Source organism: Scardinius erythrophthalmus (genome assembly GCF_964197995.2).
Source record: "Scardinius erythrophthalmus genome assembly, chromosome: 15".
In the NCBI taxonomy this organism is placed as follows: domain Eukaryota; kingdom Metazoa; phylum Chordata; class Actinopteri; order Cypriniformes; family Leuciscidae; genus Scardinius; species Scardinius erythrophthalmus.
Window position 1 is genome coordinate 35,378,716 of NC_138235.1, and position 15,797 is coordinate 35,394,512.

The 15,797-nt window shown below is 38.8% G+C and overlaps 1 protein-coding gene across 3 annotated transcripts; it reads right to left on the minus strand.

The window, feature by feature from the left end:
• Positions 1–3,106: 3,106 nt before the first annotated feature.
• On the minus strand, positions 3,107–14,081 carry LOC308703337 (cytochrome P450 2J4-like). Of its 3 annotated transcripts, XM_081386739.1 has the most exons (11): positions 13,949–14,081; positions 12,496–12,581; positions 10,780–10,978; positions 10,536–10,698; positions 10,290–10,439; positions 9,686–9,846; positions 9,346–9,522; positions 6,272–6,410; positions 5,992–6,179; positions 5,160–5,301; positions 3,107–5,077 (listed from the first exon to the last, which is right to left on the minus strand). In XM_081386739.1, exons 3-11 carry the CDS (start codon positions 10,975–10,977, stop codon positions 4,890–4,892), a joined length of 1,506 nt encoding a protein of 501 aa, XP_081242865.1. In that variant the 5' UTR covers position 10,978; positions 12,496–12,581; positions 13,949–14,081; the 3' UTR covers positions 3,107–4,889. The 3 variants fall into 3 exon arrangements, with proteins under 3 accessions (XP_081242865.1, XP_081242866.1, XP_081242867.1); XM_081386740.1 differs by lacking the exon at positions 12,496–12,581; XM_081386741.1 differs by lacking the exons at positions 12,496–12,581; positions 13,949–14,081 and having other exon boundaries at positions 10,780–11,204.
• Positions 14,082–15,797: the final 1,716 nt, after the last annotated feature.

A 15,797-nucleotide genomic window follows, 5' to 3' on the forward strand; every position in this document is an offset into this window, starting at 1 on the left:
CAGCACGCCGTTTAAGTGCATGTGTCTTTAAATGATAATGAGCTTTGCTCACCACGCCCCTCTGTTCTGTGGGCGTTTTGCACAACAACACACATGGAGTGTTGCCTTGACAACAGTTGAGGGTTACGTTATATTTTGAAGAATGGCAGCGGGAGTCTCTGAAGACACTGTGCAACCGTATCAATTTGAACCGGAGTTGGAAAACAGGACGTTTCTGAATGGTTGGTTAACATAATGTCACTTTGATCTATCTTTGTATTCGCGTACTGGCAAGGTAGAGTAGTGAGATACTAACGCTATGTGTTTAGTGATGTATACGTTAGTTCATTGACAGATTGATGTTACAGCTAATGGTCATGAAAAACTTTCTTTCGGTAAATATAGGCTTGTCCGTGATGCGTAAAGTTATCTATGCAGTGTTAGGTACAACTGTCAGGGCTGAAGCACAAAAATTTTACTGATCTGTTTAAAAATTAACCAGTCTTTGAGACTATGACAGTCATTAGGCACATAAACAACACATACTCAGACAGGAGCTAATACCTTTTTCAATGTTCTCGTTTATAAAGCAGTCTGGTGAAATGATTCGCACAAACATGAAAGCATTGACGTTGATCGTGGGGAATATTCCCTTCGAAAACAAACTCAGCCACTGCGTCTTCAGCGGTTCGGATTTAGGAACATCAAAATAACTGCTGTGTTCGTTATTACACCCAAGAACAGAACACCACAATTGCTTAGACGCCATTCTTCTCATAGACAGTGCTCCTGCGTATCAACAATGATGCGCGGACTATGATTGACAGCTCGCTCACGAGCGAGGGCGGGTCTGTGTTGAAACGCTGCTGTCAATCAACAATTGTGGGAGGGGCGACGATTTTGTGACGTCACAAAATCGAACGGCTTGATTTGAGATGGGGGAAAACATATAAGAAGATTAAAAAAAAACACTGGATGGATTTTTATCATTTTATGATGGTTGTGTACAGACACTGCCAACACACATTTCAGTACAATCAACTTGTAAAAGTGCATGTACCATTATATGACCCCTTTAAGGCCCGTTCAGTGTGATAATTATAGCGATAAATACGATAAATATATAGTTCTAAAAATCACTCTAAACATAAAAGAATAGCATAGTCCACACCACAACTATAGCAGCACAGAGGAACGATATCATTGGAATCACTTTCCGAACGATTTTTCTCCAGTTGATGAATAATAAAACCAATGACAGCCAATCAGAATCCATCCTGCTTTAAAGGGCCCGAGCATTTAAAGTGGCAAACGACAAAACTCTGTGTGCAGAACGATATCGTCCACTAGTGTGGACGCTAATATAGTTATCTTTAGTTATTTTTACAGTTATCGTTCTTGGTGTGAACGGGCCTTTACACTGCATGAATGATTTTTAAGAGCCACTTCTATCTGGCCGGCCCTGACCAATTGCATAGTTTTACTTTTATTTTTATTTATTTTATCTTTATTAGGAGTTTCATTTGGCATGAAACGTAATTTGCGATACATGAAACGGAATTATGATACATCTGTGTGAAACGGCTTCTCGAACAAGAAAAAAGTAGGGCAGGACTTGATTTGTTCATGGGGAATTGATTGGATGTTTGTCGTTTGCTATTGGTGGATCTCATGTGAGTGACAGGTTGCCCCGCCTTCAACATCAGAGAAGAGAAGAGATGTCTCTACAAGAGGGAGGGGAAGTTATTTTGATTAAAGATTACGAAGGCACATTCATTTAAATAAAAAAAATGATGTGCACGGATAAATCATTTATAATAAATACTGCAATCTTCCATAAAAACAAGAATAGTCAATTTCATGGTGACTTTAATGTCCAACATACTTGAGCTTCTCCAGTTGACAGGATCTGGATGCTGAGATTGAGGAGATTGTAGTTCAGATCCAGCTCTCTGAAGTGTGAAGGGTTTGATCTCAGAGCTGAAGTTTCTTCTTCAGGTTGGCTACCATACGGATAACCTACAAACATTGAAGTTTATATTATCTGTGACATCAGCGCTGATAACATACAAGTTTTATATCTTTTAATACCCGGAATGAGATGAAGAACATTTTTGCTGCAGGGTTAACACTTAAAAAGATTGCATGCAATGTCTGCTTATTTTAAGCAGTCGGTTTACTAAAGGAATTATGGGAATGAGGCAACAGTGAAAACATACCCAAAAACGTGAGTAGATTCTAGCTGGTCATGTGATCTTGACATTGCTCCATGTAAGATAATGCTTTTTTGGCCACTGGTATGATTTGAAACTTAGCTGCTAAAGCAGCCCGTTCTGAAATACTTGGATGCTTGAATGCATTAAAAAGTTGCAGTGTTTTTATTATTATCATTATTTGTGATTCCTTTCATCTCTGCATAATGAAATGTTTAACTGTGCATTTATTTTAGCAAGGCCAGAAAATAAGTGGGTAATACTTTAGTTTGAAGGTATAACATGGTATGGGAGCTATAGTAAAGGAACTGAAACTGGTGACATTTTTGAAAATATTAAAATAAACGAACAGTATTTTTTACAGGCCTTATTCTCCCCCCCTTTTCTAGAGGCAAACCTAGAAAAACAACAATGAAAGAAAAAAGGAAGATGCACTGTTAATAGATTTCGGAAAATATATTCATTTAAATAAGAGAGATGATGCATGCTTGACCTTCAGAAAGAGACTTGCTCTTGTATATTTTGGCCTGTAGAGGGCAGTACAACTGTTTTACGCAAGACTTAGATCATATTAAACCTAAAATGTTATATCACCAATGATCTGACCTGGTTTTCTATTTGTATATATTTGAAGCCTTTAATGCATTACATAAAAACAAAAACTTGAATTCTGCATATTAAAAAAAAAAAAAATCGAGAAGGTCCAGTTACACACACAGTATGAGCATTCTACGTCGTCACACAAGTTTAAAAAGATAGAGAGAGAAAGCTTAAAAGAGAGAGAACAAAAAGACAAGTCGAGAGAGCGGTTATCTCCCTTGCCTTGCAACCCATGAACCAGTGTCTAAATGATTTCTACCTGATGATCTTGGATGAATTACATACTGTACATTTAAAGACATTAAAGTCAAGTCAAGTCACCTTTATTTATATAGCGCTTTTTACAATACAGATAGTTTCAAAGCAGCTTTACAGCGATAACAGGAAAATAATGCAACAAAGTCGGTTTTGGCTGTACAGCAGATCTAGAAGAAAACAGTGTCGTAGTTCAGTGATGGTTCATTTTTGTTGTATAAAAAGCATTAATTTAGTTAATTTATCTTTACAGCTGCTCTGGAGAAAACAATGATGTCATCGTCCAGCTCATTTGTATAATAATAAAATAAAAATAAACATTTGTATAATAAAAAGGAAGAGTTTTACTGTAAGTCTTTTATTGGTATGATTAACCAAACCCTACAATTTAATCAAATAACCCATATTATAAAGACACTTCATATTTAATGGCATTAGATGACTGTTTTAACCCGTCCAAGTTAGTGCACACACATTAGTAGCAGTGAGTAGTGAGTTGTATTGTAAAAGGTGTTTTAATGCATATTTGAGCGTTCTGACCAGCAGGGTCTCCATCGTGTGGCGTTTCAAAACAGTGAATCATTTTGTGAAGCAATTGTTTCAATTGATTCAAAGTTTGATCATGGTTGGAGCAAAACTCTGCAGGAAAGTGGGTCTCGAGGGCCAGAGTTGCCTAGCCCCGTCTTAACTACTTTTTTCGCCTGACCTCACATTGAATTAGTGCATTCTACATCACCCGAAGAACTTTCCATTCCCATCGGCTGCATGCTAATTTGCCCTGTTTAGTAATTGTGGCCCTTAATGTCTAAAATTGATATGATTAAGAATTGCATCTATGATGTCTAATTAATATTACATTAACTTCAACATATGTAAGCCATATTTAAACTCATAGTCTAGTTCCCATTTTCAGAGATTTTCACATACCATGTCACCTAACTACACCTAACTGTAAATCAGGTCTCTCTGTGGGGTCTGTATCTGAGAAAGCCATTAGCTCAAAGAAATTATATTAAACTCTCTACCTCATCCTGATCAAGCCAGTTATGAATTTTTATGGTGTTTGTTCATCACCTGAAACTTCTGCTTATTGTCAGAAGTTACAGGGTGAAAATCACTATTACTTGTCAACTGAACTAAATCAATGATCATGATTCTGGGCCTAAATTAGTTATTAAAGCGCCAATTAAAGTACCATTGAAAAGTTTGGGATCAGCAAGATTTTTTTTTTTTTTTTTTTTTTAAAGAAATAATACTTTTATTCAGCAAATTATTGATCAAGCATGACAACTGATCAAATAAGACATTTATACTGTAGATTTCTATTTAAAATAAATTCTGTTAACATTCTATTAATCAAAGAATCCTGAAAACAAAAAAAATTATCACCAAGTAATGATGGTGTAATGATACTGAAAATTCAGCTTTGCATCAATAAAGTACATTTTAAAATATATTTAAATACAAAACAGTTATTTTCACAATATTACTGTTTTTACTGTATTTGATCAAATAAATTTAGCCTTGGTGAACGGAAGAGACTTCTTCAAAAACATTTTAAAAATCTGAATATATACACACATTTAAATGTATATTTAAGAAATATTTGCATGTGTATACTTATAGCCTTGGTGAGTAGAAGATACTCCTTTCAAAAACATTTAAAAAAAATCATACTAACCCCAAACTTTTGAACGGTAAAATCGGGCAGGTCTGAGTACTGAACTATCATATCAAGTTTGTTGTCTCTGCATTTTGATACCCAGAATCCATGTAATGAACACTGGTGCTTGAACATGATTCAGGAACAGAACTGCTTTAAGGAAGTTGATTTTTAAATGGTTAAAATCTACACTGTCGAGGCACTGCACATATCTGGAAGGGTTCAGGACCAGAAGAGACGCTTATAGATCCTTTCAGACTCAGCGTTTGTCCCTCCAGAGGCAGGAAGGTAAAACGCTGCATCAGAGACGTGAAGAAGAGAAAGAGCTCCATACGAGCGAGCTGCTCACCTGGACACATCCTCTTACCTGGAAATCATGGTCTGAATCAGTAAATATGCTGATAATCTGAGTAAACTCATAATGATAGAGCTGTATGGACATAACCTACCTATTGAAAAAGGAATGAAAGTGTCTTTTTTCAAAAACATGCCATTTTCATCCAGAAAGTGCGAAGGGTTGAATTTATTCGGAGTGCTGTACTCATTCTTGTCCTGTAGGATTGTCTTTAGCAACGGCAGCACCATCACACCCTGTAATAACAAAACATATAGACTTGAGTGAGTGATAGATTCATTACAGAGGACCTATTATGCCTTTTTACAAAGTCTTGATTTTGTTTTTGGGCTTAACTAAATAGGTTTTCATGCTTGCATTGTTAAACAGGTATTTTTCCTCATATTTTATGTTTTTGCAGCTCCTCTCTTCCCAGTCTATCAGTAATGCTCTGTTTAGTTCCTGTCTCTATGAAGCCCCTCCTTCTCAAAAGCTCAATGCGCTCTGATTGGTCAGCTGGACCAGTGTGTTGTGATTGGTCAAGCACTTCAAGAGTGTTTGGGAAATGTCCAGCCCCTTACCCTAAACACGAGTTTCAATATACTACTAACTAACTCCACCAGGCCCTGCCCCTTTATTTTGCGTATACCTTGGGTGGGAATTATTTAAATGAGGAATATTGTGGCGTGTTTGTTCCCGGAAGAAAACTCAAGACTACAATGGAGGCATTTCAGGGAGTTCAGAAACAGTGTTACTGATATTGAAAATAACTCCCCTTGGAGGGACTTCGTGCTTTTGAACTTTGCAGTCCTTTTTCAAACAGTAACATTACACACTAAAGAAAGTTGAACATGCATAATAGGAATTTTCTTAAGTTGCACATAACTGACCTTGTTTAATCACACAAATGCTGTGTGGTACAGTACATAACATAAAAATGCAATGACCTTCGGGATGAGTCGTCCTCCCACTGTTGTGTCCTTGTTGGCCACTCTGGGAGGCGTAAAGGTGATAATGTTCGCGAACCTCTGAATTTCATGGATCACAGCGTAGGTGTACGGCAGATTTGTTCGGTCATCCATTTGTAGTTGACGTGTCTGTCCAATCACTTGATCGATCTCAGACTGGACTTTCTCTGAAAGAAAACAGTCAACTAAGAACATGCTGAAAGTACCTTTTGAGGACAAGCAACAGGAAGTCACTTTTGTTGATTGACTGACATCCCACCTTGCACATCTGGATACTTGACCATGAAGAGTAAAGCCCATCTGAGGGTAGTAGAGGTGGTCTCTGTTCCGGCTCCAAACAGATCCACTACACAGTACATCAGGTTCTTCTCTGTGAACTCTGCCTCACTGTCCTGACACTGGGAATGATGGAACACAAAAAACCTTCCCATATGGCATAAAGTATATATTTTCAGAAACTATAATACATAGGTAGGTAGGTAAGGTGTGAGAGAGAGAGAGAGAGAGAGAGAGAGAGAGAGAGAGAGAGAGAGAGAGAGAGAGAGAGAGAGAGAAACCTACTTGGTGTTATTTAATAACTTAGTAGCAGAAGGAATGAACGAATTTTTAAACCGGTTAAATCTACACCTTGGCATTCTTAATCTCCTTACCAATGGCTATTCTGCCCATGATCTTCATTGCAGTTTGAATAAGACGTCCAAACATATCTATAATACATATTTTTCAAATTGATATATTTTAATAATATATATACAGTATATATATATATATATATATATATGTGTGTGTGTGTGTGTGTGTGTGTGTGTGTAAATCAACACATATATATATATATATATATATATATATATATATATATATATATATATATATATATATATATATATATATATATGTATATATATACACACACACACACACACACATATATATATATATATATATATATATATATATATATATATATATATATATATATATATATATATATACTGTTGGCGTATACAACAGCGTGTTCCAGGCCCTGCCAATATCCAGTTATCCAGTCGACCAACATTCCACAGGCCACAATCAACAACCTGATCAACTGGTTTTCTCTCTAACACAGATTTGTGAACAATATTTGAGAGAAATAGGCATTTTGTGTACATAGAAAAAGTCTTAGATCTTTTGAGTTCAGCTAATGATAAATGGGGGCAAAAACAAAAGTTTTGCGTTTATAATTTTGTTCAGTGTATATACAATATCTTTGGAGGAGGGCGTGAAGTTGGCAAAGGGCTGGTGAAAAGGAGCAGGTGAAGGGCTGGTGAGAAAAGGCAGACAGACAGGCAGAGAAACCATGGAGGAGTAGATGGTGGGAGCATCCATGAGGAAGATGACTGGAGAAATGGCCAGATGTTGAAGACCCAGAGCGCAGAAAGGACAACAGCCCAGGGCGGAGTCGACGGAAGGAGGAGCCGATGGAAGGAGGAGCCAAGATGGTAACTTAGCTGACAACATGCGTGGACCGCATGACCGACGGAGATAGAGCCGATGTCAGGGGATCCCAGGGCGCAGACGGAGAGCTGATAGAACATAGCAACACTGCTGGCACTGGAGACCTAGTCGGAGCCTCAGCGCCTAGTGTCCAAGGTGAAACCTATGTGCCCGAGGGGGGTACTGCTACGCTGAAGCAGTAGGGGTGGAGAGAAGGTCGCAGCAAACAGATGATAAAGAGGAAGATCAGTTTACGAGTGTTTAATAACATATTTAGAAGGTAATCAAACAAGTCCGTGACACAGGTAGGGTGACGACTGACCAGGGTGGAGCCAGAAGGACAAGGGAACCCAGTGGAGCCGAGGGTGGGAGGAGCAGAGACAAAGCCGACAGGTCGCCAGGCCGAGGTGGATCGAAGGGATCAGAGGCCGGAGGCGAAGCGGAGGGATCCTTTCGCTCAGAGGAGGCTGGTGAAAGCATAACCTGAGGCTTCACAACACTGCAAGATATCACAGGGGAAGAGGAAGGAACCTAGCTGAGGCGGGGCTGAAGGACAGGCTGAACTTAGTAGTGGAGGTGGGAGAGGGAGACTGGGCAGGATTACTGATAACAATTCAATGTTCATACAGGATAAAGACTGAGGAATTATACTGGGCTGAATCAATGATGAAGATAGTACAGATAAATAAGGTTGGGATAGGCTGCAAACATTCCCTTTGGGACGACTGTTGCCGGCTCACACCCCTGGTCAGACTCACGTCGGGGCTTCGGCTCCGGGGTGTTAGTTGGTGCTGACTTCACAGGCTCAGTATACGCAGCGGGCGGAAGCTCTCTGTCTGCCGGGGGCTCTGCCGTAGTCGTCGCCGTAGTGAGGGGTGATGGTGGGCTGTGCTCTGGGTCTGGCTGCGCAACATCTGTGAGGTGTGGCTGGATGAGGCTGCTGTCATCCTCCGCTTCCCCCACTGTGAATGTGGATCCATTCACCCACAGTGCGAAGTTGATGTAAGCCTTCATGGTCCAGCAGGGATTGCCGCGGGGCATAACGAAGCAGAGATCTTCGTCCTGTCCACACCAAAATCCCTCCATTAAACAGACGTCGTTGCAGGTGGCATGATGGCAGATGCTGAGGATCTCCTCCACATGTACTTCCAGGTCTCTGCCATACTGTAACAAACAGTCACTCCTTTCAGAATTGTGTTGCCCCTCATAGAGCAACGTTAATGGAAGCAATTCCCATGTTAGGTCTTGGGTCCGTTCTTCTGTCACACTCGGTCGCAGCAAACAGATGATAAAGAGGAAGATCAGTTTACGAGTGTTTAATAACATATTTAGAAGGTAATCAAACAAATACAGACGAAATAGCTCAACTGATGCATTAACGAGAACGGGTCAGCGGTTGCGCTAGTGCGACCACCTTGCTTTTTCCTTATCAGTGCGAAAGAGCCCCCATCACAAAATGCCGTTTTGGAGAATTTTATGTCTCCGCATTCAAAGAGATAGGAGCAGCACTTGCATGCCCAAGAGGCGTTTCAAATACGGCCGCCGAGTGAAATGACTTGTCTTAAAAGGACTTTGGCTCTACGTGTGCACAATTCAATTCGAAAGGTTCATATTCAAAATAAATTGGTGGCATTTAAGCTCCAGCACTTATTTCACTAAGGAAATTTAGAACTGGCAACAAGTAGTTAAGGTTTGACTAGTTAGCATGATCCAATAAGCTGTAAGATACTGTAACTACACGATCTCTGTAGGGCAGACATGAATATTCATAAAGGAGGTGATAACACATGTTACAAATTCTAATAAAGCCCTCTTAAAGGAATATAAATACACCAGGACATCTTAGGACAACACTACCTTCTCAATTTCATCCAGATAACAGTCAATGTAGTCTCTGGGGTTGGTCGGGTCTCTCTCCTCCTTGTGTTTTTGGAATTCCTCCTGCAGGAAGGGCTGAAGTTTAGACATGCTTGCGAATGCCGTCTGGTGTTTTCCTGGCAGCAACGACATGAGGGTGGGAAACTGATTATATAACTGTAAAGAGACAAATAGAGGACAAACATTTTTCAAAAAATGCAACAATTTAACAAGCACTACTATTCCTTGAATGAAACTTATGTTGTTAACACTTCTCAATATTTTATTTTTAGATTGTTAGCCTTGTGTATGACACTGTGATAGCAGGGTGAACTCGTACCCGACCCCAGTTTGAGATGGGAAGCTGTAACATGTCATCCACATACTTCTGCATCAGATGAAACTGATGATCATCATACTCAAACCTGTGACCAAACACCAACCCGCTGATTATATTAGCCACGGCACTGGTCACAAGATGCTGAGGGTCAAAGGGCAAACCTAGAAACAGAACAACCAAATTAAAGAGCAATGTTATTAGATTTAAGAACAGAAAACCTGAAAAACCAACAAACATCTCCTAAAAACTATATTTTCCTTTCTCAAATGTATAGTGGCATCCAAACTTCTGAGAACACTAGGAATCTCACATTTAAATACAGAGAGAAAATTAAGGAAAGATGTGGTTTCCCAGATGTTTGACCTTCAAAAAGACACTTGTACTTGCAGATAGTGGCCTCAAGAGGATAGTATGTACACACAGCCCTTAACTACATGATTATGAAATTGAACAAGATTTAATTCCCTGGTTATAATACATTTTCAGATTTTAAAAAAAGTGCATTTATTCTGTTTACATATTCTTGAGCTTTAAATGAATGACAGCAAATCTTGCGAGTGAAGAGAATAAAATGGTGTCTGGCAATAAAATGATGCTCACTGACCTTGTTCAGTCTGTACAGAGTCACAGAGACAGCGACACTCCTGCAGGATGAAGTTTTCTAGAGTTTTCTTCCCCACACCAAAGTATTTTAGTGTTGCCAGAGCAAAACGCCTCTGTTGACGCCACATGTGGCCATTTGACATAAATAGACCTACAAAAAAAAGAATGATTTTAGGCAGTGTTTAAGATTTTGCCAGTATTTAAATCAGATAGGTGCCGTGCAATATAACTTTTTCTACATCTGTACCTTTCCCTTTACTGAGCATGTCATTCACAGGGAAGTGCGGCCGGTCTGTGAAGATGTCCGCCTGTTCCACAAATGCCTCTTTGAAAGTCTCGTATCCAGTGAGCATTATGCAGGGCTCGTTTCCCAGATAAAGTGTGCTCACATCTCCATACCTCTCAGCAATCTGATCAACATGATCTTCATGTTATACAGTACATTCACATACAATAATTTTACATATTTGTATGCATCATGTGAGACCTACCCTCTGAAAGGAGCCCAGTGGATCTCTAAAGCCTATATTTATAAGGTTTCCAATGATAGGCAGAGGGAAGGGTCCTGGCGGCATGTTCTTTGACTGAACATCTCGCAGGTGTTTCACCAACAGCAGAACACACAGAAATATCAGGAGTCCCTGAACATCCACCCACTGACCCATCAGCTGTGACAACACTGACGCCATGCTTAAAGAAGACCAGAGAGACCATAACACACAGACATTTAATATACAAAGACATTTATAATGTAACAAGAGATTTCTATTTCAAATAAACGCTGATTGGTTCAGCTGATCACCCTAGGTTAAGCTGATTGGAAAGCTTTTCATGCACAATTTGAACTGTCTGAAACTGGTCAGAGGTCAGCTCTTGAATTGGATATGTGTCTTACAGAGGATGCTCTGAGGCAGCTAGGAGGGCATATGAGAGTCCTGGCAAATGATATTGAAAATTTGACACGGCAAGCATATGCCCACATGCCACTGTCACTTCATGGGATGCGATAGACCAATTCATCCAGGCCCTCACCCCTGTGGAGCTTCATAGGCACCCATCCAAGCATTGATGCCAGTCTGCCACATGTACATGTTTTCCCCACTCCCTTACCCCACACTTCAGCTGATATCTTCCCCGGGGTGGCCACACAATTCCCTTCAGAGCCAGTCTCGAGCCTCTCCAGGAGGTTTGGGCAGGAGAACGCTGTTCTATTTCTGCCTCTCGAGGAGGGGGGAGGGGTTGGTTGCTTTGAAGGAGTTGTACCTGAAGAATTAGGGGCCGCTCACATATCGCGCCTAAAAACGCGTCGAAAACGCTAGGCGCGCCGCGTTCTCCTTTTTTCCAAAGCGCTCGGGTGGTTGCGCTTCGGAGGCGTCTGTCGTTGCTAAGCTTGGTTCTTGTCACGTGACCTGCGGTGCGCTTGCGGCATTCTGAAAAGTTGAGATGTTTTTATCTCGATGCGGCGCGGACGCGCTTGGAAAAAACGAGCACGTCGCACCGCGACCGCGTCGCTTCCATTATGAGCGCGCATACCGCGCGGCTACATTTGAAATAACGAACTTGCGCGCGCAAAAGACGCGATATGTGAGCAGCCCCTTATGAGGGCTTGGATGAGAGTCAATGGGGGCAATTTTGGGATTTGTTGGTTAATTTCCAACAATGTTTCGCATTTGAGGAAGTGGATGTGGGGCAAACACTCCTGGCGCAGCACGAAATTGTGACCATGCCATGCCCATAAGGCTGCGGCCCCAAAGGCTCCCTTTTGCCCGTCAGGACTCTTCTGATAATGAAGAGTCTTTTGATGCCACACCCGCTCTTTTGATGTTGGGGCGGAAGATCAGAACACTTGGTGAAATGGCTTTCGGGAGGCCACTGGATTTGCCTGCTGTGCCACCAGACCCTAAGCATGCTAGAAAGCTTCTGGACTCACTGGAAGCCACTCGTAATTTTGCAAGGAAGCAGTTGTTAAAAGCGGGGACCTGGCAGAAGCGAAATTATGACCTGAAAGCAAAACATTGGCATTTCAGAGCAGGAGAGCTGGTGTGGGTGTACAGCCCTCAGAGAAACAAGGGCACGTGCCCTAAACTTGACTCCCAGTGGGTTGGGCCATGCAGTGTTCCAGAGAGGGTCTGAGAAGTTGTTTACTGGTTGGCAACTTATAGAGTAAGTGCCGCCACAGCCCCAGTCTTCTATATAGTTATGCTTACCCAATAGGGCGGGCCAGGATCCCAGTCGAGCACTTCCTGTCCTCTGGCAGTCCCACGTGCAGCCACACCTGTTCTTGAGCTGCAACCTTTGCATTTGAATAGTCCTGCTTCAGTTACACAAGAAAGGCAGCTGGGGGGGGGGGATTTTCCTTCCTGTTTTATAAGTTGTTTGTGTGGGCTTTAAGGGCTGGGGTATTCTGCTGAAGAACGAGTCTGAGCAGTAATGTGTGGGTGGGAACTGATCCAGTTTGGTGTTTGTGGGTCTGTGTGGTATGAGCATCGGCCACACAGGTGCTCACGCTAATAAAAAAAATTAGTGTATAAGAAGTAATGGGAGTTATGGATTGAAGCCAGTTTTGAGGGTAGCAGGTGATAATGTAACACCAACAGTTTCATAAAATAAGATGAAAATCAAATGTAAATGGTAAGCTTTAATGTAAAAATCAATCTTTAATTAATTTCAAAGTGGAAATGCTGCCATTTTCCAAACGAACAACAGGTCAATTTGTGGGGCATGTTTTCTCTCACTCCTGATGAATCAGTGAATGTCTGACTAATTGTCCTGAACTTTCAAACACTGCATTCAGACTCCTAAATAGCATACAGGTTACCTGATAAATCAATTAACACAAAAATAATAACATTACACTCTTGACCCTGTAAACACACAACTGTTGTCAGTTATGAATGTTTATGACAAGTGTGTTGCAGTTGATATGAGGTGGCCTGGTTTCTGTTGTTTACTGTTATTGTTAGCAGGCCAATTGTTTTACAGAAAAAAGTCACTTCTGCTCAATGTAATAAGACGACGGCTGTTGGGTCAGAAACACAAACATCTCTAGACATTACACCAGCTGGATTTGAATAATAAATACATTTTGAAAAATAAAAATGACTTCAATTCAGAAATAGAAAACATTTAGGTAATTTTAATTAATTAATCAAATAACTAAACCTGACCTGACTAACGTTAATGCATTTAATTCATTTTAGTATGAAAGACCGAATTAAAATGCATTATGTAATTTTATATTTGAGCTATATTTAATAAGTTATAAAAGATTAAAAAAATAATAATAATAGAAGTTAGCACTCATTTCAATTTAATTTGGCATTTCTATCACAATCCCATGCAGATCAATATAAAACTCTGTGTCAGAGTTGTCTTATTGTCTTATATATATATTACTATATATTAATTACTATATATTACTTTAAAACTTTATTTCAATATTATTTCAAGTGGGTGATTCTGCCTCCAACGCAAAGAAAACAGAAAAAGACAAACACTAAAACCGCTAACAGTCCATTCACGGTAGAAAAACAACGAAAAGTTGGACTTTAACCATTTAACCCGAGTTTACAGCTCAAACACAACTACAACTGAAGCAGCATCGTTAATGTCAAATAATCGTTACACTGCATAGATGTTGGTCAGGATATCTGTACTTACGAGAATGATGTTTATTAATCAAACAATGGACGGCCGTGGAAATGTATAAACGTAGGCTTCAACCAAAACTTTAGGAGTCGGTCTGCAAGAAAGAAACTGTGGAATGTTGCTGTGATGACGTCACGGCGCGTCCGCTTACGAAACGCGCGCGCGCGCGTGTGTGTGTGTATATTTTGAACGGTAGTATATATATATATATATATCGCTTTTGAGCGGTAGTATATATATATATATATATATATATATATATATATATATATATATATATATATATATATATATATATATATATATATATATATATATTTACTACCGCTCAAAAGTTTGGGGTCAGTAAGATTGTTAATGTTTTTAAAAGAAGTATCTTCTGCTCACCAAGGCTGCATTTATTTGATTAAAAATACAAACATAAACAGTAATATTGTGAATATGATTCCAATTTAAAACAGCTGCTTTCTATGTGAATATACAGTAAAGTGTAATTTACTATTCCTGTCATCAAAGCAGAATTTTCAGCATCATTACTCCAGTCTTCAGTGTCACATGGTCCTTCAGAAATCATAATATTCTAAACAGTTTTATTTCATGATGCTATGATGAATAGAAAGTTCAAAAGAACAACTTTTATCTGAAATCTAAAGCTTTTGTAACATTAAACACTACTGTTCAAAAGTTTGGGGTCAGTAAGAATTTTAATTTTATTTTTGGGGGAAAGAAATAAAATAAATCAATACTTTTATTCATCAAGGATGAGTTAAACTGATCAAAAGTTACAGTAAAGACATTTATAATGTTAGAAAATATTCTATTTTAAATATAGAATATTTCTATTCATCAAAGACTTTTGAAAAAAAATTGTACACAACTGTTTTCAACATTGATAATAATAATGAATGTTTCTTGAGCATCAAATCATCATATTAATGTAATGATGCTGAAAATTCAGCTTTCATCTGAGGAATAAATTACATTTTAAAATATATTAAAATAGAAAACAGTCATTTTAAATTGTCATAATATTTCACAATATTACTGGTTTTTTTTTTTTTTTTTTTTTTTTTTTTTTTAGCAAATAAATACAGCCTTGGTGAGCAGAAGATACTTCTTTTAAAAACATTAAAAAAAATCTTACTGACCCCAAACTTTTGAATGGTGGTGTATATATATATATATTTGTGACCCTGGACCATTTTTAATTGACATGTATGCATCATCCAAAAGCTGAATAAATATGCTTTCCATTGATGTGTGGTTTGTTAGGATAGGATAATATTTGGCCAAGATACAACTATTTGAAAATCTGGAATCTGAGGGTGCAAAAAACGCCTTTAAAGTTCTCCATTTATGTTTGCGATTGTGCTGCATTCCCTTACAAAAATAAATGTTTTATATATTTATGGTAGGAAATTTACAAATATCTTCATGGAACATGATCTTTAAGCTACTTAATATAATGATTATTTTTTTGCCATAAAAAAATGTATACATACAATGTTTTGTTGGCTATTGCGACAAACATACCATTGCCACTTGTAACATGGTTTTGTGATACAGCCAGGGTCACACACACACACACACACACACACACACACACACACACACACACACACACACACACACACACACACGTGTATATGTGTATATATATATTTAACATTTATAATATTAATAATAATATGTATAATAATATTATTAGCATTATTTTTGTTTCTTTTAGTGCTGGACAACGATTCATTGCATGCAAAATAAGTTTGTGTTTACATAATATATGTGTGTGTACTGTGTATAATTATTTTGTATGTATAAATACACACATATAAATGTATATTTAAGAAATATTTGCATGTGT